The 27,251-nt window shown below is 38.8% G+C and overlaps 1 protein-coding gene across 7 annotated transcripts; it reads left to right on the plus strand.

Moving 5' to 3' along the window:
• Positions 1-113: 113 nt before the first annotated feature.
• Positions 114-27,251, plus strand: SLC7A6 (solute carrier family 7 member 6). 7 transcript variants are annotated; one of them, XM_064386797.1, is made up of 10 exons: positions 114-228; positions 4,577-5,140; positions 8,990-9,115; positions 10,872-11,016; positions 13,489-13,612; positions 21,474-21,577; positions 22,622-22,718; positions 23,376-23,525; positions 24,227-24,410; positions 25,588-27,251. In XM_064386797.1, exons 2-10 carry the CDS (start codon positions 4,618-4,620, stop codon positions 25,680-25,682), a joined length of 1,548 nt encoding a protein of 515 aa, XP_064242867.1. In that variant the 5' UTR covers positions 114-228; positions 4,577-4,617; the 3' UTR covers positions 25,683-27,251. The 7 variants fall into 7 exon arrangements, with proteins under 7 accessions (XP_064242867.1, XP_064242863.1, XP_064242864.1 ...); XM_064386793.1 differs by lacking the exon at positions 114-228 and adding an exon at positions 309-429; XM_064386794.1 differs by lacking the exons at positions 114-228; positions 13,489-13,612 and adding exons at positions 309-429; positions 17,419-17,515.

The raw sequence follows: 27,251 nt of genomic DNA on the forward strand, positions 1-27,251 counted from the left end.
CGGGGAAGGGGGAGGCTGGTCCCCCGCTCCGGCAGCGGCGGGGGAGGCGATCGCGGCTCTCCTCACCCACCGGTAGCGGAGGGGCCGACGCGAACTCCGCGGGGCGGGCGGGAGCTCCGGCCCGGCAAACACTTCCCGGCGCACCAGCGGGTGCCGGGGGGTCCCGCGCAACCCCCGCGGAGCTGGTGGGCTCCTTCCGGCCTCCCCCTCGGGGCGACCACGCGGCAGGTAGCGGATTTCTGCCGGGGAAGGGCGAGGAGGCGACGGAGGCGGTGACGGAGGCGGCGGTGCCGGGGCGGCGCGGCGGGAAGGCGGCGACGGCGATGCCGGCGTGGGGGGGCGGGGTTGCGGGGCCGCCATCGCGTGTCGGGTGGCAACGGGCGGGGAGCATCCCGAGACAGCTCCCGAGACGGCTCCGCGGGAGCGGAGGTAACGCGGTTCCGGCCGGCGCGGCCCGGGTGGGGTTTCGGCTTCCTTCCCCGCTCTCCTTCAGCTCCCTTCACCTTGAGGGGAGGCGGGCAGGGAGCGGCCTCAGTGCAGGGGCTGCGGCGGCAGCGCCTGCCTGCGGAGCATCTGGGGCGGCGGCGGCTTTGGCGAACCCGGGCTGCCGCAGGCGTGCGGTGGTAGCCGGACAAATGCCGTGTGTGCTTCTGCATTGTCTTTAAAGGGCGCCCCGATTCTGACAGCCCCCGTCTGAGGCGGCTGCCTGCAGCTACTTCCTTCCCGGGGCTGTGTGAACCTCGCTTATTTAATGAGGATAAAGAGGCTCAGCACCGCTTGTGGGAGCGGAGCGGCCTCCGAGAGTAGCAGTGGCACCTCGGGACGTGCCCCGCTCCTGCGGCGGGAGGGTCAGCCCGGCGGCCGCAGCCCCGGGGTCACGCTGATGGCGACTCGAGGGTGGCTTTGTGCAGCCACGTGTGCCTTCGGTGCCTTCGGTGCCGGGCGCCGGTAACCATCACTGCTCTGCCGGCGAGCTGGGGCAGGGCGCTGGGGCGGGCCGAGCGAGACCCTCAGGCCAGCGCACCCTTTCTTGCTGATGTTTAGTAGTGATTTTGGTTGTTCTGTGTGTTTTTAAATGGAGGGTATTGACTGCAATCTGATCAGGAGCGGTTGTAAGTGCCACCTAAAGAGTACACATGGGTGTAGCGTGTGCCTTTAGGCGTTATTTCCCCCACTGTGAAGATGTTTCTGCTTTTCTACCCCAGCATGAAAAATAAGGAGAATTACTTTAACAAACTCTACGATTCTTCCTTCTGTCTTTACCTTATTGTATAAATTTCACCAGATGATGTTCTCACTGCAGCAGCTTCGTGCACTCCCAGCCTAAATCAAGACTGATCAAAGTCCCTGTTATGAGCTTACTTCTGTTTTATTCCTTAGAAATATGAAAATAATGAAATATACAAAAATATTACTACCTACTGATAAACTATCACTGAAAAAACTGTCATAGTAACTTCTCTTTCATTCTTTTTTACATGATAAAACATATCTTGTTTTTTTTTAATGGATGTTACAACCAATTCTATTTGATCAAATGTTTGTTGGTAGGATTTCTTTTTTATTGTGCTAAAGATGGTATGTTTGTATATGCAAGCACAAAATACTTGGTTGAACAGATCTTTACAGTGGGAATTGTTTTTGTTGCACGGGCTTCCTGTCTGTTAAGCATATATATGGTAGGGCAGTGATTCTTCTCTCACCAGAAAAAAGATATCCTAGACAAACTCTAAGCCTTTCCCATGTAAATGTTCAGACTATGAAGTGCCTAAATATATACATTGCAATGAATAAGCATTTCTGGACTTACAGCCAGAAATTTGGTCTGTTGGTGCATAACTCCCTGAAGACTTTGATGCTGTTTCCCTGTATAGAACAATCTTGAATATTGCTCATAGGACCAGTCATTGTGTTCAGAAATAGGAGTCTGACATCTGATATATGAACAGCCAATGTAAGCTGTGTTACAATTAGAGTTGTTTTATGCAATCAAGAGCTAAGGAAGACAGAAGCAAGAGCGCCAGAAATCTTTGCTAATGAGCAGGTACTGTATAAAAGCACAGCAAACACAGTAAGCTTTTAGCAGTTTGCTGCTTCACCTTGGTCATTAAATCACTTGCAGGTTCATCCCAGGTCGAACAAGTGACAAGTGTTCTGCTCAGTGGGAGAAAGGGGATCTTGCCAGATGGTTCCTCTTTCCCTCCCCTTAGAGGAGGGCCACCCTGTAATGCAGTGTTGGTACACTGCTAATTGCATGTTAACCTTCATCAGCTCCCTGGTACCTGTCTGCAGTGTGATAGGCCTCACCAGAAGATGCATCCTTGCTGAAACAGTGAACTGCTCCTACTTTCAGGTCACTCTGTGCTGATTTCATATCATAGCTTTCTATAGCAACAGCAGAGTCATTTCGGTTAAAAAAAAAAAAAAATCGACACATATCAGCAAAAAGATTCCTCATGGCTGCAGTGATCAGCAAAAAAAAACAGTTGAAGACACTGTGTTGCACAAGGGTGAGCGATGAGGAAATCCACGTGTTGGTTAGCTTGTGTGGAGGCAGAACCCTGCATTAGCCTCTGGTCAGGCTTTGGGAGTGTTAGAGATTGTTCTGAAAGTATTTTTAGCTGCAGTATATTAGGATTATTGTATGTTAGAAAATGTATACTATTTTGTATACATTTGTTAGAAAATGTATACTAAATGTCTCTGTTTCTCTTCCTCCAAGCTTCTTTTCTGTTTCCACTGAAATAATGATCTTGGGACAGAATAATGGATTTTGATATATGCGTTTTTTCTCTGACATAGCTTCAGTTTTCTCTAGTCTGCTTTCCCTCTTTCTTGGTAAGTTTTTCCAATTGGTCAAAGCTGCAGATACTGATTCCACTTTAGATTAAGTGAAGTGCTTGAGAGAAAAAACCTGCCAACAGTTTTGATTTTTTCCGAGGTGGTGTAATGTATCACCTGAGTCAGGCAAACAAGCAATTCCTGCCCTGAAGTCTTTAAAAGGCATATAAAACAAACAAGGCTAGGGAAGGGAGTCAAGTATCCAATCTTCATTGAGCTGTTGTACACGCCTTCGGGCAAACCCTAGTTGTTGGCAGATTCCCAAAATTGGGAATAACAAAAGCAGGAGGGGAAGAAGGAGAACTGGGGGACAAAAGAGTCTAGGTTGAGGGATACTGTGATTGTTCTTTCCTGGGTGGAGAGAGTAGGACAAGAAGCAGTCAAGGTCATAGGTAACAAAACTGTGTAAAACTGCAGTCACGTGCTGCTGATTGAGGTGACTGAGTCTGTAGCTGCAGGTAATTAAATGCACCTCTGGTTTACCATGAGGTAAATCTGGTTTACCATGAGGTAAATCAATGATGGTTACTCTTCGTGCAAAACTGGCTCTGACTTAACACACCAGGTTTGATGGGATTTGAATTATTCAATTGACTTAAATCATCAAAATGCCCGAGTATTCCAAGTAAAGTGTATGCTTCTGATGAATTTGTGCTTTGGAAGGTGTTCAGGAGGAAACAGAAATGATGGTTAGGATATGTGAGCAAGGAATCCTAAAGCTGTATAGTTACCACCAAAACAGTGTTTTACATCAGTGATCAGTTATTAACGTATTGATGCAGTTCTGTCCTTTTGCCAGAAGGGCTGAAAATGAACATGGCCTGTTTTCAAATGGTAGCTGGATGTCAGCTTGTATGTTCATATGTTACTAGATGCACAAGCATGCATGTTGACCTTTCAAAATTCCTATATTCAGTTTTTTTGTTGTCTCAGCTGACAAGGTTATTGTTGCAGTTAGAAAAAACCACTAATTTGTAAAATTAGTGTTATCCCCAAAAAAGCACAAAATCCACCCCACACTAGATTATCTGCTTTATTCTAATTGACCCAGATTTTCAAATTTTTTTCTATTCTATAGTAAATAGCTGAAGCATACACTAAAGTTTTAATCCGGGACAGGTCAAATGAATAGTTATGAAAATAATTCTGGTAGATATGTAGGGCCTGTTTTTTTTATGCCACTAATAAACTAGTGATCTTAAACTTGTGTAAAACTGTGTAGTGAGCACCTCTGCCTGTGGCCCTCAGCAGTTGATAACGTTACTAGATCACTCATAAATTACCTGTCTAGTCACAGTACTTGCATTGGTATTTTTAGTGTTGCAGTACATCTGTGTTCATGTCTAGAACTTCCATCTTGGTCTTGTGGTACTTCCTTATCTATAACATCTCACTGTCCTTCTTTCTGGTCTTTCTTCTGGTCTTCTCAAGATAGGAGTCCTTTAATTCTGTCCTTCCCACAGTTTTGTTAGTTTGTTTTCCTGATGGTAGCAGTTCCTCTTTCATTCTAAGTTATATAGGAATTTGTCTCTTGGTTTGTCTGGGTTGGTTCTGCTGTTTAACTGTGCATGAATTTGACTTTGTGTAAAAAGAACCAAACACTAAGCAACAAAAGGAAATATCTTAATTTATATTTGTAAATCATAGGGTAAAAAGGTGGAAAGAAGATTTTGCAAGAAAGTCCTGGGATAAAAAAAATAAAATAATGATTTCAGCTGTCTATATTTTGTTTTAGATTGTGGTTTGGAGTCGTGGAGAATTCACAGTCTTTCCACAATGGCAGAAAGGACAGATCATACAAAATCACAAATTTCACTGGCTGAATACAGCCCCGTCAATAAATCAGAAAGGACAGATCAAAGTGGAACACAGGATGGAGACCAAAATGCAATGCAACTGAAGAAAGAAATATCTTTAATAAATGGGATAAGCCTTATAGTAGGCAACATGATTGGTTCAGGTATCTTTGTCTCGCCCAAAGGAGTTCTCATCTACAGCAAATCTTACGGATTGTCTTTAATAATTTGGGCAGTTGGAGGGATATTTTCAGTCTTTGGAGCTCTCTGCTATGCTGAACTTGGAACCACTATTACAAAGTCAGGGGCCAGCTATGCATATATCTTGGAGTCTTTTGGGAGCTTCATTGCTTTTATTCGTTTGTGGACCTCACTGCTGATTGTTGAACCAACTAGTCAGGCAATCATTGCCATCACCTTTGCTAACTACATAGTTCAGCCTTTCTTCCCTTCTTGTGACCCTCCGTATGTGGCTTGTCGTCTCATAGCAGCTGCTTGTGAATGTAAGTATTTATTGAAATTTACTATGGTAAGTTTCTACCCCGATACATTTTATTAGCTGGTGCATACTGGATTTGCAATGGTTTGAGTTATAATGGGAAAAAGAACAATTCCAGCATGAGAAACTTGCAGGTGTTCAGTCAGTGAATGGCCATTTTCTCATTTGGAAGCAGAACAAGGTGTTGAACTCTTCCAGGCTTACTTACCTGGCAAAAATGGGGGTAGAAATTGTTTTCCCTTGGGAGAGGTATTTCAAATCAAACCTTGGGATACTCTTGGTGTGGTCTTAAGAGCTACTGTAGAATGGCTCTTATGCCATAAATTCTGATGTCATTTGGTTTGCAGTAATTTCTCAATGGTTACATGTTTCAGTTACTACTCTGGTTTCAAAAAATCATTCATTCAAGATGATTCTTTATGCTTAGGATTAACTGTAAGATCAGTACAGCAGTATGTGTGGTAAAGCTGTTTTGAAAAGTGGAAATTTTGTCTGTACATAAAATTGAAATATTTGTATTCATATAGCTAGCTCTGTTTGTCAGTATAGAGGAACAGCTGCCCACACACTTCAAACTAGGACAGTTCTTCTGTATCAAAAGAATGAAACTCTATGATTGAATTGTGTATCTTATTTAATTTTAGGTGTTTCCTATTAAAAGTGTTTATATACATATTTTACATTTCCAGTAAGCAGTGAAAACTATTTCAGCAAGTCTGTAGGACAATGCTTTTTGATGTACTGATCCATTGCCATGTGCTCTGGAGCCTGTCACCTGTATTGACACGATTTTATATCAAAAACCTAACACAGAACTTTTGGACTCTTTTACTGCCAGCAATATGCTGCAAGGACACGTGCTGCTTCTAGTTGTTTCCTTTTTGAGGCATCTTTTGGAAGAGCTCTAATGTTCCTTATTAAGTTGTCTATAAAGGATAAGGAAAGGGAAATGACAGAGCATGTACTTTGGATATTTGACCTCTGTAGCTGGTTATGATTGCAGCTTCCCCTTCCATTTTTGTTATTTTCTACTGTTGTGGAAGAATTAACGTGTTAGTTGAGGACCAGTAAGAGAAAAAATAATCACAAACTTCTTCCAGGACATCTGTCCGTTCAATCAGTTCTGTTCCCTCCTTCTTCCAAATGAAGAAGGGCCTGTAGTGTCATGTTCACATTCCTTAAACAGGTATTGTCCCAAGGTATCTTGGCACAAATTCAAGACTGTAGGAGAATCTGCTCTTCCATTTAAGGTATCCCCTCACTCTGAGGACAGTTAGCCCTTATAAAAAGGAGTTTGTTAGAAAACAATAAATTAAGACAAAGTGATTAAATTAAAATTATTATATAGTAGGTGTAGAAAAACAGTGTGATGTCCTCTACTTATGCTGCTAGTGAAGAGGATTTAGCACCTCTTTTTTTAGCGGAGACACGTGACAGCAGAATCACTCAGGCAGGTGGAACAATTTACTTTAACAGTCTGTTTTGTGGTTTAAATGCTTGTTCTGCCCTGCTCTGAGTGTCAGTGCTGAGACTCACCCCTGCTGTACAGCTTCATTTAGCTGTTAAAGCTCAGACTTCTCCCTGTCTTGGCACGGCTGATGTTGTTTGTGACATCCCTAGCTCTGGATATGATTAATCCTTTAATAATGAAGCTGCTGGGAGTGGAAGTCTGCACATTGGTTGGGTACAGATTGTATGTGAGACTGGGTGGGTTTGTTGTGAGGTTTCGTTTTGTTGGCTGGGTTTTTTTAATTTTAGTAATAGCAATACTAGAGCTAGTGTGAGAACAGGCTTCGTGTTATGCAGCGTTACTTTGACAATCATTTTGGCAGTGGGGTGTCACCTGGTGCTACAGAACTGAACTTGACAGTTCTCAGAAACTCTTAAGTGGCTAAACAATAATTAAGTTGAATAAAACAGTATTTTTAGTAAAACAAAGAATATTGATAATTTTTCTCTTTTTTTTCCCTTATAAGGTATCAGAGTATCATTTCATCTGAAGGTATCAGAGTATCATTTCATCTAAAGCAACTAAGTTGCTTTAAAAAATACAGCAGAAATAAATCCAGTGAGCAAATAGTCCAATCACTAATACTGAAGCACAGAGTGTGAGCAGAGTTGGTTTTTTTTCCTGAAGGCTCTTTGGAAGCTGCAGCAGTCCTGACTTTTGAAATTTGATATGACTGGGTTTTTTTTCCTCCCCTCTTCTTGCCATGCTCAGCTGAGCCTCATGCAGCTTGTCCAGACTGTGTAACATAAGAGTGCCATACTTACTCAATCATTTCCTTTCTTTTGTTAGCTTCTAAAAGTTACTCTTTTGAATTTGGTAGCTGTGCTAAGGTCATTTTTATTTCAGTACTATCGTAGTATTCTTGGATTATGGCAAAGGAAATAATATATCACATCTTTTTATATAATTTTTATTTACTGCTACCTTATTCCTGAAACAATCAAGTTTAATTTTTATTTATTTGCATATTTAAAATATGCAGTACTAGAAAATTCTATGGAGATAAAAAGTACAGTACTATATAAACACTTTTTCACTAGCTAGAGAGAAAACTGAGATTTGGGAGAAATATTGTTTCCATTTCAGAAGTTTCAATTATATAGTGATAATTTAGCTAAGAAAAATATGTACCAAATTAGAATTTTGTTAAATAAAGACTACTGAAGATACTGAATCCTATTCAGTATACAGCTCTTGCCTTGAATTCAGGCAAAGGTTGTCTGGCTCTCCACTTCAGAGAAGGGTAATGAATGCATAAGCAAAATGTAGAGAGTCATGAGAACTGTCTTGGGGAAGTTGAGCATGTGAGTAAGTTTCGTCAGCAAATACAAGACATTTGTGAGATCTGAAAGTCTCATTTCAAGTTTCATTGCCATCTTGTGAAATAGGTCTGACTAATTTATTTTGGGATAGAGGACTAAAGGCATTCAGAACACTCCTTACTTCCTACCAGTTTGTAAAAATGCAGACTGCTGTAGTATTAGCTGTAAGGGACATGCTCTTTAGAACCACAGAATGGTTAAGTTGGAAGGGACCTTGAGGATCATCTCGTGCCAACTCCCTGCCTTGGGCAGGGACACCTCCCACTCTCACGGGTTGCTCCAAGCCCCATCTAACCTGGCCTTGGACACTGCCAGGAATGGGGCACCCCCAACCTCTCTGGGCAACCTGTGCCAGTGCTTCATGACCCTCACATGGAAGAATTTCCTGATTACACCTAATCTAATCCAATCTAATCTACCTTCTTGCTGGTTAAAGCCATTACCCCTTGTCCTCCCAGTACCTGCCCTTGTAAAATTGATATGTTCTCTCTTCATAATACAGTTCAGTAGAACTGGAAAGTGTTGAATCACCTGTAACCATACTTGGCATTGCAGCTACTCCATGGATGTTGATCTCATCCTCAACCTAACAATGAAGCATAAAGAAACCTTTTCAAACACTCTTTTAATATGTCTGCCCAAGGGAATTTCTAGGTAATATTTAATTTATTAGAAAAATATTGGTACATTGAAATGAATTATTTCATGTAGCAGTTTCTTTAGTTTCAGGGTGGTTGCAGAGTACAGCTAATGAGGGGTAACATTAGGAAAATGAGCATGTAATCAGAGAACAGGAAGGTATTTCCTCCTGTCTGTTGAAACAGTGTTTAAAACATCTGTTTCCTGCTGCTTTGTTGGAATCAGTGTGTTTTCAGTACCTGTGTATTTGGCTTAGTTTAACCTAAGTATTATTATAACAAGTAAGTGCATATTTAGATGACAATTAAAAGCTTTGAAAAGCGAGTTAAACTGAGCATTGTTCAAATAATGTTTTAATTTTTCTGTTTTCTTCCTTCCCTAGGTCTTTTGACATTTATAAATTGTGCCTATGTTAAGTGGGGCACACGTGTGCAGGATGTATTTACTTATGCTAAAGTTGCTGCTCTTATTGCCATCATCATCACTGGACTTGTTCAAATCTGCCAGGGTAAGCTTGTAAAATTGTAGCAAAGGTTTGTGCTTATCAATTAAACTGAGTGATCTAAGGACTGTAAACTTCCTCTGTGTGTTTTATGAAATGCCTCAGTAAAAAAAGTATAATACAGCCACCTTGAAAATACCAGTAATACCAATGTTAGGCATTATCATGATACTGCTTCATGGGATATCCATCTTATCTCAGTTGACTTTGAACTTGGCAAAAGAAGATAATTGACTGCTCAGCAATGCTGTGTTATTTACAGCCTGCAGTACAGAATTAAAAAGGGAGTGAAAACAGCAATACACAGACACAGCAAAGTACAGTGGGAGTGGTGAAAGTTACAAATTTCTCTAAAGAATGTCTCTACAGTGAGATCAGTTGGATATTTTTTTTTACAAAATGAATCTGCAGCCTGAAAGTGTGCCTGAACTTGAGGCACAAATGTGCTAAGAATATGTAGGTAGATTTGTGAAGCTACACCTGTGTTTTTGCTCAAAGCCTGAGTTCTGTTATAGAGAATTAGAAAGTGTATGTGTTGGGCATTGTGCCTTCAAGTTAAGAGAAATTCTGAACTTAGCTTTGTTCTTAGCCCTTCCTTTGGGAAGAATTTGTTGGTGTGTTAGCGTAAGAAAATTATCCTGCTTTCAGAGCTGCCATGAAGGGCTGTCTTTCCCTGGCAATCTGACAATTTATGTCCTTTGCTCTAAATGGTTATTGTTGAAAGTTCATAAGCAAGATAATTACTGTGACCCAATCAAGAATATGCGTATGCGAGCACCAGGTTTAATCCTTGGCACATCTGCCCATCCCTTGTTTCATAGATACCAAGCTTGTTCACATCTAATTTCCCTGACATGGTTTCCATTTTCTGTTCCTAACTCAGCAGTTACTCCACCTCTGTTTGTGCCAAGAGAGTAGCAATGTCTGATTGCGATAAAAAGTAGAAAAGAGAAATAAGTAAAGATATTTTAAAGGCTTCAAATTACAGTTTTAATGGAGTCTAAACACTTCAGGATGCATAGTGTAGGGCAGTTTTGGAGTTGCACAGTAACTTGCCTTTCTGTTTTTGGTGGTTTTGTGTGTGTTTATATAGAGTCTGAATATTAAACTGTGATTGATGAACTTGTATTGACTTGCTTACAGTCAAAAGATGGCACAAGTTTTCACAAATACTGGTCCAAAAAACACACCTACACTTTTAGCTTGGGAACGTTTTATCTTAACAGGAATACTTTATACTCTGTTAATTTTTCTCAGTTTTCTATTATTAGTAGCAAAACCTTAAATATCTCTGTGGGTATTTGTGTGGGATTCTCTTGTCATAGTTATCTAAATCCCTTGTAATCTTTGTTTTCTGCATAAGCTAAATGTTTGAAAATTTCAAAAGATATAAAATAATAGAGTGGGTTATTTTCTAAATATATATATATTATAAACCCCTACACTTAACCTGAGTACTATCATTGCCAATTGTTTATAACTTAGTCTGAATTTAATGTTCCTGAACTTCTTGTGCTACTGGGGACAAACCAAGTGCTTGATTGTAGAACAGTACCATACAAACAGAATAATTAATAGTAGTTTTAAATGCCATGCTTATGCTCATAGCTAAAACATGGAGTAGAATTGGAAAAAAGCTCTTAATAAGCAGATGTGAAGGAATTGGGGTTTCTGAGGTGTTTTTGTAATTTTGTGGCGCATGGAAAAAATACTACTTACTGTATTTTGTTATCCTGTCCTTCACTGCATCTTTTCTACACAGGACACACATGGCATTTTAAGAACTCTTTTGAGGGATCCTCTACTGATATTGGAGAAATCTCCCTTGCATTATATTCTGCCTTGTTTTCTTACTCTGGTTGGGATACACTCAATTATGTAACAGAAGAAATCAAAAACCCAGAAAGGTAAATGATTTGAGTTTCTAAATGTGGATGGTTGCTGGGTTTGTGGCTGTTATTCACTAATAAATTCTAAGCTTATGAAGAAATGAGTAGAACTGCTCTACTGGTGAGGCTGTGGATGGCCACCAGCAAAGATTTACTAAATTTCATTGAAAGTGAAAAAGAAATTAAAACACAAGAACAGTTGAGTGTAGATGATTGCAGGATTCAGTGCTAGATAAGCTTTCAGTTCAAGATGTTGTTGCAATTTATTATAATAGGTGTCATTGTTGCAGTGGTACCTAAATGTTGTCTGTGTTTACCTGTGCAAACATTCTGATTTCATATTTAAGAATATGGATATTTTCCAATAATTTATGCTCTAAAAGTATGACTGGCTAATATTGCCCAGTTGTGAGTTTGTAAGCAGACACTTGTATGTTAGAATAGAATCCCCTTTGATAATTTTTGCATCCTGTTGTAAGCAACAGCTCAGATTGCTGTAGCTGAATGATAAAGAAGAATGAGATTTTTTTTAGTTCTCCTGACTGATTTTGACTTTTGCAGTTTATTCCCTTCTATGCTGGATGTTTAGTTTTATGCTGGGCATTTATCTAACTAGGAAAGCTGTCTATTAAAACAGTGGATAAGTACTTTAAAGAAAACCTATCTACTTTTAGTTAGATTGAATTCCAGATTGACAGTTTGTTTCTTTAAATCCTCTTGCAAAGATTTGATACACATATTCAGAAGATACACATTTTGTATTTTCATAAGTCATTTGGTCCTTCAAATATTTTTTTTTCTGCTGAAAAGCTTATTTTTTGAGTATTGTTGCAATGCCTTTCCTTTTTAAAGTTAGTATTCAGTTTGATAGCTCTTCTTTAGATGCATTGTTTTGAAAAACAATTTTTCTCACAGGATATTTAGCTGATGCAAATTTCTTCATAATCATTTGCTCTAGATAGGCATCAGTGCCTCATACAAGATTAATTCTTGGTAGAATGGTAGCTGGTAAAGTGAACTTCAGATTTCAGCTTTCTGCATTGACAGTTCTTGGGAATAATTTCCAGACTTCTACAAAATTGCTACAAGAATTACATATTTTTCCTGTTCACTTGATTGGTAATGCCTTCATGCTTGTCCACCCAAAAGTTGCAATCCACAATTTACGTTTGACATCGTCCCTTGGCGTTAATCTTGGATGATGCAAAGTCCTTAAAATGCTATTTCAGATTTTTGTTACATTGTGTAATATTTCTGAATTAAATTCACACTTTTCTGATTCTTTTTCTTCTCCGTGCTGGGATTCACGGGTCTCTTCCTATGAGTGTGCAACCTGAAAGAAGAGTCAGAACTCCCAGTTACTAATTTACTGATTTATATGGAGGATGTGGGGTATGTTTGTTTTTCTGCTCCCATGGCAGCAGACAGAAACAGCTGGACTTCTGGGCCTCAGGAAGTTTTTGAGGAAACTTTGAAAAGTTTCAGTCAGACTGATAATTTTTATGCTTTGGGCTTTTGTTTTTTGGAGGTTTTTTGGTTGTTGTTATTGAAAACAATGTTCATGGCAAATGCACATCAATGTCACCCTGCTGTGTTTGATTTCAAACTGGGCAAATGTGAGAGTAACACTCTCAATTCTGCTTCCCCTTCTGAAAAATTTAAATATTCCTGTGAGGTTTGAGGGAAGAATGAGGCTGAGAAAAGCCAAAACCTAACATTAAAAATGTTTTTTCTGTGGAGCTGCACACTCAGGGCTGTGAGTTTATCTCACAGCTAACTCTGACCTGCTCACATCTAAAGGTTAGCAGTTTCCTGTTACTCTTGACTTGTTTTTCTATAGCTTTCTAGACCTGTACTTGCTAGTAGGATACACCACATGCTGGGGCTCATAGTTGTTCAGCAATTTTAGATCTGCATCTCTGCTGTGCAGCCCACTTAGTTTGTTCTCTGCAGTGATGAGTGCAGACATGAAGCATAGGGGTTTGCTTTAATAAATCTCCCTGCATCAGTTCCAAAAGTAAGTGCTGAAAGGGCAGCCCCATTCCGCAGGGAGAAGGAGTGCAGTACCTCAGAGCTCTGCCTCTTTGGGTTCTAAATGTGGTAATTAACATGGACATTAGGAAATCATTTAAAGCATGCAGGTTTGAAGGTTGTTACTACAGATGTGGAAACCTTGAAGTTAGAGTGTTTGAAGAGGAGTTGGAGAGAATCCCTTTTTACACATAATTTAGGTTCTAAGTTACTATAAATATCTGGGGGTTTTTCCAGTCTTCTATTTGAGAATTTCTAGTTATAAAAGAAAACAAACTCTGATTCCAGAGATACCTTTTTTGAAATCTTTATGCTGGCTTCATTACTTTTTTCTGTATTGTAAATAATACAAATAAGTAACTTTAATCTGTGTGATGTACTGAGTTCCCACACTAATGTAATTTTTCTTTTTCTGCAATTGTGGGTTTTGGAGTTTTGGTATTTTTTTTTGTCTTACAGGAATTTGCCTCTGGCTATTGCAGTGTCTATGCCAATTGTGACTATTATCTATATTATGACCAATATAGCTTACTATACCGTGCTGGATGCTCACTCTGTCCTCTCTAGTGATGCTGTGGCAGTGGTAAGTTGACCAAGTGTTACAAGTGAGTGTTTGAGCTGCTTAAAAAAATCATTGTAAGGGTATGAGCAAAAAACAGATTCCCTGGGTGGTAGAAGAGAGTTTTATCCTCAGTGGAATCTTTTAAGAAGACTTAGAGCATTGTATTCGGTGGATGAATGAAGAAAGGAGGTGAGAATTAAGGTATTCAAAAAAATCTGATGAAAACGGGGCACTTTCATCTGCTTGGATATTCTACATGTGATACAAGATACAGATTTCTTATTGCCCTTCATGTAGTTGGTGGAAGTTGGTATAGGTTGAAAATTACATCGATGAATTTTTATAGAAACTTGGTAATAATAGTTCTTCATTTTAGAGTCTCTGGTCTAATCAAGCAGCAGTTACATTTCAGCCTCCTTGTTGCTGTTTTGGGAATAAGTGAAGTGGCTTTCTCCTTTTCAGTGAAGAGGCTTTGAGCTGGAAAGGGATGGAGTGAAGCTGTTTCTGGTTTCTGAATGGACTAAAAGTTCTGAGTAAAAGAAGTAAGAATGGATCTTTCCAGAGCACATTGTGTGCTGTTTTTCTTGGTGGCTGTGAGGCAAAAGAAATCATACCAAGGGATTATATGGGAAAAGAAATGATAAAATGTCCTCCTTTTACAACACAATTGGCTTCATGTGGTATAGTCCCAGTGTTGGGGCTAAGAAACTGTTTTTTAAAGCTTTTTTGTTGAAGAAATTTAAGTGGTACAGCAACAGCCAGCTTAAAAGCTCTGCAAATGCTCTTCAGATAGTTGCTGGTCATGTCAAATCACTTACTTTTTCAATGATTCCTGTCAGAATTTACAGTTGACTTCTGTTTTACCTCCTTATGGAAACCATCACAACCTTTGCTATTAAGTTTTATGCAGATGAAAAATACTCTGCTGCACAAACACAAATAAAGAAGAGCCGACGTTTTACCTCATCTTTCACTGTTACTGAACAACCTTTTTTATGTTGTTTGAGACTACTGTTGTGTTTTTTGTCTGTGAAAGTGGCAGCTGGCTCCACAAGCACTTTCTGGGCTGTTCTGTCTCCTGACAGGAAGCATACTGGCTGCCAGTGCACAGCTTGGTACCTGCTTCCTGGGTTTGGTCATGTCTGTGGGCCTGGATTGAGTTCCTACAATAGGTGGTATTTGGCAGCTTACTTCTTTTACTTGGAAGAGCTAAAACTGGTTGAAGAAAACAGTTGGTTGTCCTGCATAGCCAGCTGTCATCTTTCTTGGAGCTGTACAGCTTTGTCAGCAAACTGGGGATAAAGAGGATGACTTCAGTTGCATCTTTGAGTGTCATCCTGTGAGTCCAGTGCAGGTCCATCAGTTCACCCTGGTGCTCTCATATTCTGGAGCAGGCTTGCTTTGCTTTGCCATGCTCCCTCAATGAACTGGAATGTGGGAGGCTGTGTGTTTTAGCTGTTTTATTCTTCTTTGGAGTAGTTTAATAAATGTTGAGTATTTTTTTTTGTAACTGATTTCAGACAGAAATTTTAAAGTTCTTCTTTGACCTTTTGGGTATTACTTCTCTTCCTTCATTGGCTTCACTGGCTTCTTTTCTGAAAAAGAAAATCTGCTTGTCCTTAGCCATCAGTGTCATGTTCCTCTTCTTTGCTTGCATGGGCACTTCCCAGTAAGGTTTCCTTGGATGAAGAGGAGCACATTCCATACCTTAAAACTGAAGAACTCTTCATTAGGGGCAGGCAGTTGCTTTTAGAGGGAGAGTTGTTCAGTAAGTTATTTGCCTTCTTTCTTGGAGCTAGCTGTAATTCACTGCCAATGCAACACTCCTGATGGCAGCTACGTGGAAGTTCTCTGGCTTTGGAGCCCCAGCTGAGAAGCTGAGCTGAACTTGAGAATGCTATCTTATATTTTCAGTATGAAATGAGTGAGATACATGGGAAACACTGAACCCTTGTTCTACAGCTAGCTATGAGAGATGCTAAGAAGAGGATAAACACCTGAGCAGGTTTAGATCAAATATCTTCAGCACCTCCATGAAAATGTAAATGAAGCTATTTTACTGTTGGAGCTGACATTGGAAATTTTAATGTGGGCTGTACAGAAGAGACATCTTACATGCAAGTAGCAATGCAGTGTATTAATGCAGCAGAGTAGTGCTGGTTCTCTTGCCATAAGATTGTATTCAGTGACCTAAACATGAAGTGGGAATTTTATGCTGGACTTCTTACTGCACTCTGGTACCTTTTTCTCCCAGTAAAGGTGTTGCCAATAATACAACAAGAGAATTATATCTGTTTGAGTAGAATTGATCAACAGCATGGTAATTGAAACAAGAATTACAAGAGACACATTTGTTTTCTTTTGCACCTTTACAATTTTATGGGTTTGGTTGATGGGCACTCTTTCGTTTCTTTTAATATATGTGATATTAAATCTAATTTGGTCAGTGAGGAGAGATGTCATACAGTATCCTGACAATGTAATCTATGGCAGTGGCAGAAAACTTCTTCTGCTCAGGTGTTTTTTTTTTTGCATGTGCAGCTTCCAGATTGCCATAAATCAAGAGTTTGTTTCTGGTAGGCAATAGCACCTTAGTGTCCTCCAAAGCTCAAAATTAAGAAAACATACTGTAGTTCTGACTGTCAGATTTTCCTGAAGTGTGTGAATGTATTTATACTTCACCTCAAGAGAAATGTCAAAGCAGAATTAATTGTATTTCCAAAATACCAGTCAGATGGCTCACGGATATATATATATATATGTGTGTGTGTGTGTGTGTGTGTATTCATATATGTCCCCTTACTGCTCTGTATGATTTTCATGTAAGAATGTTAATAGAAATTGGTTTGGAAAAGCTCCTGGGCAATAGGATCTTGAAATGAGTTACATGAAGAGGCTCTGTAGATGCCTTTTAAACTTTCCGAATAGAAACACCTCATAATCCTTGGATATTTTTTTATATAAGTTTCTTACTCATGTTAGGCTACATTCTCTTTGCCTTTCTCCATTTGTCCCTCCAATCAATACTGTGTGGTGCTTTGCCAGCCTCACATGTGCTTGTGGCTCCATATGCTCTCAGTGTAGTCTGACATTTCGTGTGTGCCTCTAAGTACACTTCTAATGTGCAGCCAAGTGTGATGAAACAGTTCTCATCTTGTGATTTGTAATGTGAATGTGGGTCTTGCTACTCATCTGTGTGCCTGAATTACTGAGTGTGAGGCAGCCTCCTGTGTATTTTGCTGTGGCAGCTCTTGATGCTGGAATTTCTGCTGCTTTTAGTTCAACCTGTTTGTATAGAACTGTTGTTTGGACCTTTAAAAGGACAAAAAAGTGTTCTTGCAAACCATTCACAACTTACCAGCTGATGATCATGAGATCAAACTAACTCAAGACAAAAATAAAATGTAGTTTATTCAGTCATTCATGCCTTGAAACAAAGCTGTAATTCAGTTTTTAACCATTCTTCTGGGAGCAATGTAACATTTTAGTCATGATTGAATAAGCGCAGTTCAGCTGAGAAGTGCATGGCTGGAGAGCCTTTTCCTTCATTAATACCTGATGTTGGTTTGAAAAAAACCCCAAAACTAAAGGGAACAGTTCCAGGTGCATGTCCTACAGTGTGCGTGTATCTATGTATACCTTACATATTCAATGGATGGGAGGGCATAAAAGAACTGTATCTGTAATTGCAAGTGTTACATCAGCACTTCTCTGAATTCTCTGTTTCCAAGCTGTTAGAAGCAGTTATAATTCAAGTCTGGACTACAGGATTTGTCAGACTATAGCAGAGATGACAATTTAATCTCTTAATCCTTCTTGCTCTTTAGACTTTCTCAGAAGAATCCTGAGATGATATCCATCCCCATAGTGGTGGCTTTCTCCTGTTATGGTGGACTAAATGTTTCTGCTTATAGCTGCCTCCAGGTAGGCTCCTCTGTCATCCTCCACATACCTTTGTGAATGCTCTATTCTTTCCTCCATTGCCAGCTCGTTTGTTTTTATAAATGCACTTCACATCTCCCAGAAGTAGTGGTAGTTAAAGTAGAATTGGCGAGGAGCTCAGCTCAGAGCCCAGGTCTGGCTCATTTGTGGAGGATCCATGATTGTACAGTTGTGGTTTTAGCAGAAAGCAACCACTAACTCTTCTACTATTCCCTTCCCCTTTCCCTTCTTGGTGCAGTGCACTCAGTGTGTGTGCTTGATAGCTTGATTTCATGTTGTACTTTTCTCTACCCTGCCTTCTTATGCAAAATAATCCTCTGATATGCATGCAGTGAACGTTTCTTGTGGCTGCATTTACTTAGACTTCAGTAACTCTTTTAGCAAGAAATGCTGTGGAGTTCTTTTGGTTTGCCTTTGTTCACAAGAGACTATAGCTGAGCTTTAAAGAAGACATTTCTTGGCATCTGTTGGAAGGAGGGTATTGAAGGATTTATAAATCCTTCAATAAATCAAGTGTCTGAGTAGTAGTAATGAACTTGGCTGATTTTTGTTATAAATGAAGGTGAAACTGTCACAAAATGCCTGCCTAAAAGCAGGTGGGTCTTCATGTTCATGTTAAGCTGATTAATCTCAATAGGCAAACTTCAGGTACCTTTCAACTTTGTTTTGCTGAAAGATCATTTGGCAGGCAGATCTACTTGGCAAACCAAGCTGAACTTTTTGTAGATGATTCTCAATTAAAATAGTCATTTGTATTGCCTCACCTCAAGTTTAGCTCTTGAAGTTTCTCCACCCTTTGCTCTGTCAGGAATCCCAACTACAGCATTAGAAAGTGCATTGGAAGTGACAGTGTTTGGTAGAGATTGTCACTACATTACTCTCTTTTTTGAAGAGTCTGACTTGTACAGCTCTGGGGAAATCACTTATTTAGGCTTTGAGCTGGATCAACAGTTGGTGTAGAACACAGCCTGCATCCAGAACACATTGAATCTGTAGCATTTTGGTCTGTTTATAGTTTGTGGTTCTTACTGTTCATATGAATGATTGTTGTTTTCCAACACGTGTGGAACAGTATTAGCATCTCCTAGAACAATTAGATACACATTACAGTATGGAAATAGCCTGTGAGTTAGTCCTGCACCTGTCATTCACACTGGCTCATTACCAGATGTTTCAAAAGAAAATAGAAAATGTTTGCAAAGAACATCTTTGGGGGGAAAATATTTCTCTAAATGGTATATTAGCTAATTTGCATCCTTCAGCATAAGACTGCATTAATAGGTTTTTTCTTTCTTCTTTAGCTTCAGCAGTTAATATTACTTATCTAAATGCTTATCCCTTAGGCAATTTTACTAAACATCTTAATTCTCTAACATCTTGTTCTGTATCTTAACTTTATATATTAAAACAAAATATCCTCCAGGAGTTTTGTGTCTGGTAATTTCACTTATTGTTTGGCTTTAGAAATCAGAAGTTTAGGTTTAAATATTCCTTTAAAATATTACAACAGTTGCTTATTAGAATTTTCATCTTGTCCTCGTTCTTGTTCTGGAGGAGTTATCTTAATTCATTGACTGGATCACAATAAATTACATTCTGCTTCAGGGCACTGTGTTTCTCTGAGCTGCATTTAGATGCAGTAAGGATCTGAGAGAAGCACTTCAGGTTTTAGGAACTATTTAGTTTTGAGCAGCAGAAATCTTTTATATACAATAATGTAAATTATTAGTTGCAGTTTCAGTTGGCTGGAAATGTAATCCATGGTATACAGAACACATTTCTAATGGCATGGCCTTTTGCTAAACTGATGTTCTGATTTCAGCGTAAAGTAGGTATGTACACAGACTAGTTCTTTTATACTTTTCTCATGTTATTTTTTATAATATCTCTAGGAATCTGTATGCATTTTTCCACCCATGTTGAAGCTCCATTTTGAGGGAAGCTGTGCTAAGATGGATAAACTAAAATAGCTCAGGAAGAGAGGTGCCTTTCTGAGAATCAGGCTGACACTGATGCATTGACTCTGAGCCTTTAGGCAAAGTTCCCTTGTGATTATGTGGCTTTGCATTGTCCTTTAGCAGCAGGAAATCCTGTCTTCCTTTGAGGCTCAACTAAATTGCACAAAAGGATGGAATATATTCTGCTTTTTAGTGTTAATGAGGGAGCACAGCAGAACTGGATTCTGATCCATAATCTGGATAATGTGCTGGACAAAGCATTTTTTCAATGCAGACAAAGAACAGGAAACTACAGCTCCCCAAGCCTTGGTTTATGCCAGTGAATTTCTCAGCATCTTGTGGCCTAAAGATTGACATTATTTATAGGGTTTTGTCTCATGAAAATGAAGTACTAATGTAACAAAAAAAAAAAAAACCCCAAACCAACTATATTAAGTCTTTTAGGCTTTTTTGACCTACAAAAGCATTAAGAAAACAGATTGTAATGCACTGCTATTGATGATCTGATTCGTGGAGTAACTACATCAAAATTTGACCACTGTTAAATAGAGATAACTTCATATGATACAGATAAAGGCCAGTTCTGAGTGTTTATCACCTTTGATTGAGCTTCTTAGCTTATAAATGTTATGATGAAGACCAGTGCGTTGAGGGGGAGGTCAAGGGCAAGGTGTTTACAAATATTAAAATACTAAAAACTGAAGAAAATTTTTATAATAGACAGACCTGCAGAAAGCTGAATTACTATCTATGCTTTTTATGTCTGAGGATCTTGAAATTTATAAAGCAAGAGAGAGATAAGAAAGCGATTTAGAGAAAAGTTCATAAAAGATTTAGATTACTGCTGCTTCTAAGATGTGAAATGTTCAAACCTTTGTTTGAATATTACTTATACATGAATATGTACCTTTCTGTTTCCTTAAATAGTGACTTAATGCTGTCTAATGTAGATATGATTCTTTTGCTACTATGACTGTTAGTTTGCTTCTGTAAAAAAAAAAAGATGGAAGTGATTTTGTTATGTGTAGGTAGACATGGGATGGGTAGGAAGGCTTCCACCCACATCCTCTGAACACAACCTGAGGGCATTTCTGCCTAACTCCATGCTGGTGTCCAGATATGTACAGTGCTCAGGCCAAGATGGGAGGTGGCATACCTGTCAGTCTGTGTGAATTAAATTTCTTCATGTTTCAGATGTGTTATCTGATACTTTAAGTCTCTCTGCCTTTTTTCTCCATCCAGGAGGTTGAGCAGAATAGACCAGGACAGTATATTGCAAATTATTACCCATTTTTGTTTTAGAGCCAAGATTGCTGGCAATCAGTGGCTCTTACCACCTGATATGAAACTTTGATGCTCCTGACTTTTTGGTTTCAGAGCTCTACCATGGACAGTCACCACAGTTTCTTGCAGTATTGTCTAGCAACATCAAGTATGGAGCAAGTGATAAGATCACTTGCTCTGTTATTTGCCAAGTTGTGAGCGTGGAGTCCAGAGGCCCTGCCAGTGGAGCTAAAGGAAAAGATGTTGCTTAGGAAACTGCAAAAAAAGGAAATTAAAGTAAATTCCTATAATAGAATCTATGAACAGTAGCTGTGATGTTGGCAGTGGTTATTCACTGCAATGGCACTTCACTGTTTGGCTAGGTAATATTTTTAGTAATCCAGAGAATGTTCACTTGTGTTCTGTAGGTCAGTTAGATAATAAAATATATTAGGATTGGGAAGAAAATTTTCGAAACATTTTATTTTCCTTTATGAGCAGAAAATATGATTTCAGATGCTTGGCTAAAGAAGTTTGTGCTTATTTAGAGTCCATAAATAAATAAGACAGCTGTGTGATTCCTTGTGCTGCATTATGTACTGTCCTTACTATGTTACTATTTTTGCATACAAGTGTATTAGAAAAGCTCTGATGTCACTGTTTTACATATTCTTTTTTGCAGATGTTTTCATGTTTCCTTTTCTTTTCCCTTTCATCAGACATTTGCCGACAAGGTATTTGGTATGTTCAGCTGGACAATTCCCATTGCTGTAGCCTTTTCTTGCTTTGGTGGACTTAATGCTTCAATTCTAGCATCATCAAGGTAGTGCTTATCTCTTTCAGTTTGACAAATGTTCATAAGTCTTTTTACATGTTACTGTTATGCTGATCTATTGTGAGAGAGGCAAAAATACTTTTTTAATTGAACCTATCATGAATAGCCACAATAAAACCACAGATCTAAATAAACCTCTGTGTGTGTCTGTGTGTGTCTGTACGTACACCCTTAATGCTGCCTTGTTTCCCCAAAACATTCCTGAGTGTATGCAGAGCATAATTATAAAATCAAATGAATTTTGATTGTGTGGTGAGTCCTCAGGCCTTCTGATCGTTTGTATTACATTCCATTTTACTTGATAGACTAATTCTAGCATGTTTTTGTTTTCAAATGTATTTATCTAAAACTTACTGACCTTTTAAAATCAGTATTTTAAAACTTTGTACTTGGAAAAACCCTAAAAAACTTGTTACAGCTATGAAGCTGCAATCAAAAAGCTTAGAATACTGTGTAGAACCTTTTCTTTGAGCACTGATTGTGGATGTAACTAGCAAAAGTTTTAAACAGATTTATTCAGGCATTTTAATATTCTTCCTATCCATTGAAAGAATTTGCAATGCCTCTGTTGACAAGAAATACGATCATTTGGTGAAGCAGTCAATATAGAACAGTTGGTAATAAAATTGTGTTTGTTTGTTTTTTGAGCATGTGGTTGAGTGACATCATTTTAGGGACCTGGCAATCTCTTCTAGTTGGCATTGAAAACTATTCTTCCCTAAGCTGGAATGTTTTCAGTGCTGGCTTTTAGAATTTTGTGAAACAATAGAAATTTGTTTCAGTTACTGTAGATATTGCCTAATTTAACTGTAGGATGATTTTTTTAAAAAAATGGTTCTTAACAGCTTTTTCTAAACACTTACCTACCTTTTCAATGGTTGTTGTACAGTACATCTTTATAAAAAGGTTCTAGTTTAAAGCCCAGAAATTCAGTGTTGTAAATATTTATTTTGACTGGTGTTAATCTTTGATTTTCTGTAATTATTCTCTCTTGCCTGTGGTCTCAACATGTCTTTTACTGCTTTTTTTCAGGCTATTTTTTGTAGGATCTCGGGAAGGTCACCTTCCTGATCTGTTGTCTATGATCCACATGAAGAGGTTCACACCCGTGCCAGCTCTGCTCTTCAATGCAAGTTATTGCTTTTCTTTTCAACTAATTAGATGGGACACACAGCACAGCTTCCCTCAAAATGGAGCTTCAACACAGGGCTAGAAAAATGTACAAAAATATACATGTATAAAAAATAACTCGAGAAAAGTATAAAAGAACTAGTCCATGTACGTATTCTATTTCATGCTGAAATCAGAACATCAGTTTAGCAAAAGGCCATGCCATTAGAAATGTGTTCTGTATACCATGGATTACATTTCCAGCCAACTGAAACTGCAACTAATAATTTACATTATTGTATATAAAAGATTTCTGCTGCTCAAAACTAAATAGTTCCTAAAACCTGAAGTGCTTCTCTCAGATCCTTACTGCATCTAAATGCAGCTGAGAAACCCAGTCCCCTGAAGCAGAATGTAATTTATTGTGATCCAGTCAATGAATCAAGCCAACTTTTCCAGAACAAGAATATGAATTATTGAAAGGAAAACTTTAAAAAAATTCACAAGAGATAAAATATACTATCATCAAGGTGATTGCTGAGAGAGTAATTTTTTGAGGCATAAAATTATACCAGACAGCATGGAGTATAAGGTGTTCCTTAAAGGCAAAAACCAGGATAAACAGTAAGTTCCAAATCTTTGGGTTTAAATTCTTACTCTTTTTCTTTTCTGACAGTGTTTTATGACCCTTATTTACCTGGCTGTGGAAGATGTCTTCAAGCTGATCAATTACTTCAGCTTCAGTTACTGGTTTTTTGTTGGTCTGTCTATTGCTGGGCAGTTATATCTACGTTGGAAAGAACCAGATCGGCCAAGACCTCTTAAGGTAATATTTACTAGACAATTGTTTAAAATCCCTGCCTTCCATATAATATAGAAGTACTGTCTAAAATCTGGACCACACATGTTAATTCTAAAGCTTACAGATTGATCAGGACATAAAGTGTGATTTCCCTTTGATGTTGTACCATGAAAGTTAGCTTGTCTCCTAGGTAAGAACAAAAGATTGTGGTGTCAGTATACTCTATTAATAATTATATGCTAGTTCAATAAGTACCCCTTCTGTCTGCCCAATGGAGAATGTCTCAATGCCTAACATAGTAGTTAGCCTTTTATCTAGCAGCAGAAATCTCTGATTGGAAATGCTCAAATTAAGTAACTCTGTGGGTCACCTTTAGCTCCGATGGTATCTGATCCTCTAACCTCATACTTTGATACTCTACTCAAAAAAGTCAGTAATTTTTGTTTTCCAAGTTTTACTGGTTTTGTCTAAAAACACTTCATGCCACTATGCACTTTCTTTCAGCACAGCAGAGTTACCATACTTGATTTCTTTTGCAATATTTAGCAACAGTTCCATTAAGAATAATTCTGCAATTTGCTTATGGTCCTAAATAGCCAGATATATGAGAGGAAGAGCAAAGAATTCCACAAAGGGGGTTTCAGAGAGAAAAGTCTGTATTATAATGTTTGTAACTGGACAGTAAATATTTCATTAACATTGTGTTCTCTTTTTTCTACCTGCAGCTGAGTCTGGCTTTCCCAATAATATTCTGTATATGCACAATATTTCTGGTGGTAGTGCCACTCTATAGTGACTTTATAAATTCAGTGATTGGAATTGCTATTGCTTTATCTGGAATTCCATTCTTTTTCTTGGGAGTCTATTTACCTGCATCAAGGAGACCTCAATTCATCAACAAGATTATGGGTAAGTTTCTTTGTTAGCTGGAGATGTTGTTAGGAAAGAGGAAAAGAAAGTGAGTGACTCTTGTTCTGTTGATGGAAAGGGCTGTGGTGGGCTGACCCAGCTGAGTACCCAGGGCTGGCTCGTCAGCACCCCCAGCAGCACGAGGGACAGATCAGGAAGAACAAAGGTGGGAAGACCTGCTGGTCAAGTCAAATAAAGTTTAGTAATGAAGAGGGGAAAAAGCCCTGCTGCTGCAAGAGCAATCAGTCACACATTTCACAGGCAGCCCAGTGTGCAGCCAGTCTCCAAGCAACAGCTGTATGGGAAAACACTCCCACAGGCAAACACTTCTTGCTCAATCCATTTCTATTGCTGAGCATGACATCAGATAGCATGAAATACCCCTCTGCATAGTTTGGGTGAGCTGCTCTGGCCATCTTCCTGCCAGACTTCCTGCCCTCTCCCATCCTGCCAGCTGCAGGAAGAGAGGAGTGAGAGGAAAGAAAAGAAGCCTTGACACTGTGCAAACACTGTTCAGCAATAGCCAAAACATCAGGAAAAAGTCTTTATTTGAACCAAGATTGATGACTGTAAGAAGTGTGAACATTCTTGGTAGCACAAACTGTCCAGCTTTACTGAATCAGGTATTTGAAAATAGAAAGATTTTATGTCAGTAAAGAATGGAATTTTGCCTTCTGTTGAATTACAGCAGTTAAATTACACAAATTTCAACTTTTCTCCATCGGTGTTCTTTTGTTATTGTTACCATGTGAGACAGCCATGATGTAGGATGTGGTGAGGAAGGTTTATAGCACAACCTTACCCTGAAAGCAGGATGTGGTGCTGCAGTAGTAGAATGTATGTCAATACCCAATAATGTTGTAGCTTTTCCTGTGTGCTATTAGTTTGGCTTTCTTTATTCCACCAATTTTATGCTCTTAATTATAGAGAAAAAAGATTTTACTTCATTTACTTGGCAGGATTCTGCCTAAGAAGCAGAACACCCTAGGATATCAACAGAACAGTTTAAGATCCTGTTAAAACTGAGTGGGAAACAGTTACTGTACTAGCTTTTATTCTTTGTTTCCCTGAGGAGAAGTGGACAGCATTCCTGTCAGCTTTCATTAGTCAGATGTGTTTTGTAATCAGAGTTGAGATAGGTGGCTGTTGTTCTAATCTGTCTCCAATTTCTCCGCAGGTGCTGTCACACGAAACATTCAGCTGCTCTGTTACTGTGTTTTAACAGAGATGGACCCAAATGACGAAAAGAAACCAGAAATCAAATCCAAGTAAAGTTTAAAGCCATTACAGGAAGCAGGAGGGAGTATAAAGCAATTACACAAATGAAAGGGAAGAGCTGGAACTGGAAGACACAGAAAAACTGTTTTCAGTGGTCTTTCAGAAATGCTGAAAATGTTCTTGCAGATGGATTCCAGTGGATCATGCCCTTGTGCCATCCTCCTAAACTGTGGCATGTTTTCAGGGCAGGTTTTCATTGGATAATGATTACCTACTCATTACCTACTCACACAAGCTGTGTGTCAATACTGTTTCTTCTTCAGAATTGGTATGAAAATGGTAAGAGCTAATGGATCAAATTAGATTTCTACAGAACCAGGTGGTGAAGTAATGCATTATTACGTCAGACTGAAACCCACTTTGACTCCAAAGACTAAGTCATTTCCAGCTTAATTCTGATGGATGCTTGCATGAAATGATTTGCTGTACTATCTGTTATTTTCCCAGAAGAAAACTGGTCACAACAAACTACTTCATTTGTTTTTCTGCCCCTAATGATAAATTAAGTTCTGCTCCATTATTTATAGACTGAAACAACCTTTCTCCCTTAAAGATTTTATTCTCTATGCTACATGGAAATGTATCTGACTGTGGGAAGGATTTAATCAGCTAAGCACCTTGCCACTGAAGATTTGATTAATGGTTGATTTTTTTCTTGTTTACTTGTTAGTACTTTGTAAATTACTGCTAGGTTTTATGGAACTTCCAAAATTAAAACATTCAGTTTGAAGCCTGTAAACATTTGTTTGTGAACTGTTTCAGTGAAGACACAGTAGCTGAGTTACCTCAGCAGTCAGAAAATTCCGTTTATAAATTTCAGTGCTGTTCACTAGAAAGTGACCATCTAAAACCTCCCAGAAACCACGGGTTTTTTTTCCTTCTATAGCAGAATTTCTGTGGCAGATACTAGATCTTGACAGCTAAGTAGCAGGGAGAAAAACTAGAAATAAAAACTGAAGTAAAGGTGCTACTGCAGCATATACATGCTGATTCATAGTCTTTGTAATTCCAAAGCTGTAAGCCTTAAATCAGGACAGTTTTGATACTGAATTTTGCTGCAACAAAAGGCAACAAGAGGCTTGTTTGTCTGGCAAAGTGAGATGTATTTCAAAAACATACCTGAGATTTTTACTTTCTGTCTGTCTCAGTTGACCTGAGTTTGGCCAGATGTATGGTTTTGTGCTTTTAAGTTGAACTAAATCTTGTAATTACAAGATCATGGCTGAAGCAATACACACTTCAGAAGGTGCACCACAGTTGCATCAGTGACCTAAATAATAGTGAGGATACTGGAATTTTTGCACTGCCATGTTAACCTTTCTCTGAAGCAAACAAAAATACCTTGCCTCCACTCCCTTGTTATTACCAGTCAAGACTGACTGGCCTAAGTACTGCTGCAGTCTCCTGTTCATGAATGATATTGACCAGCTAAGAGCTAATCCTATCAGCTGTTTTTTACAGACTCAAGTAGGAGAGTGCTGAGATACTTCATGTGTCCAAACAAATACAATGGAATTGTTTTAAAAATGTACAAATGCAAATTAAAATGGTGACCTGAGTTCA

The sequence above is a fragment of the Passer domesticus genome, chromosome 12 (assembly GCF_036417665.1).
Source record: "Passer domesticus isolate bPasDom1 chromosome 12, bPasDom1.hap1, whole genome shotgun sequence".
NCBI classification, from domain to species: Eukaryota; Metazoa; Chordata; class Aves; order Passeriformes; family Passeridae; genus Passer; species Passer domesticus.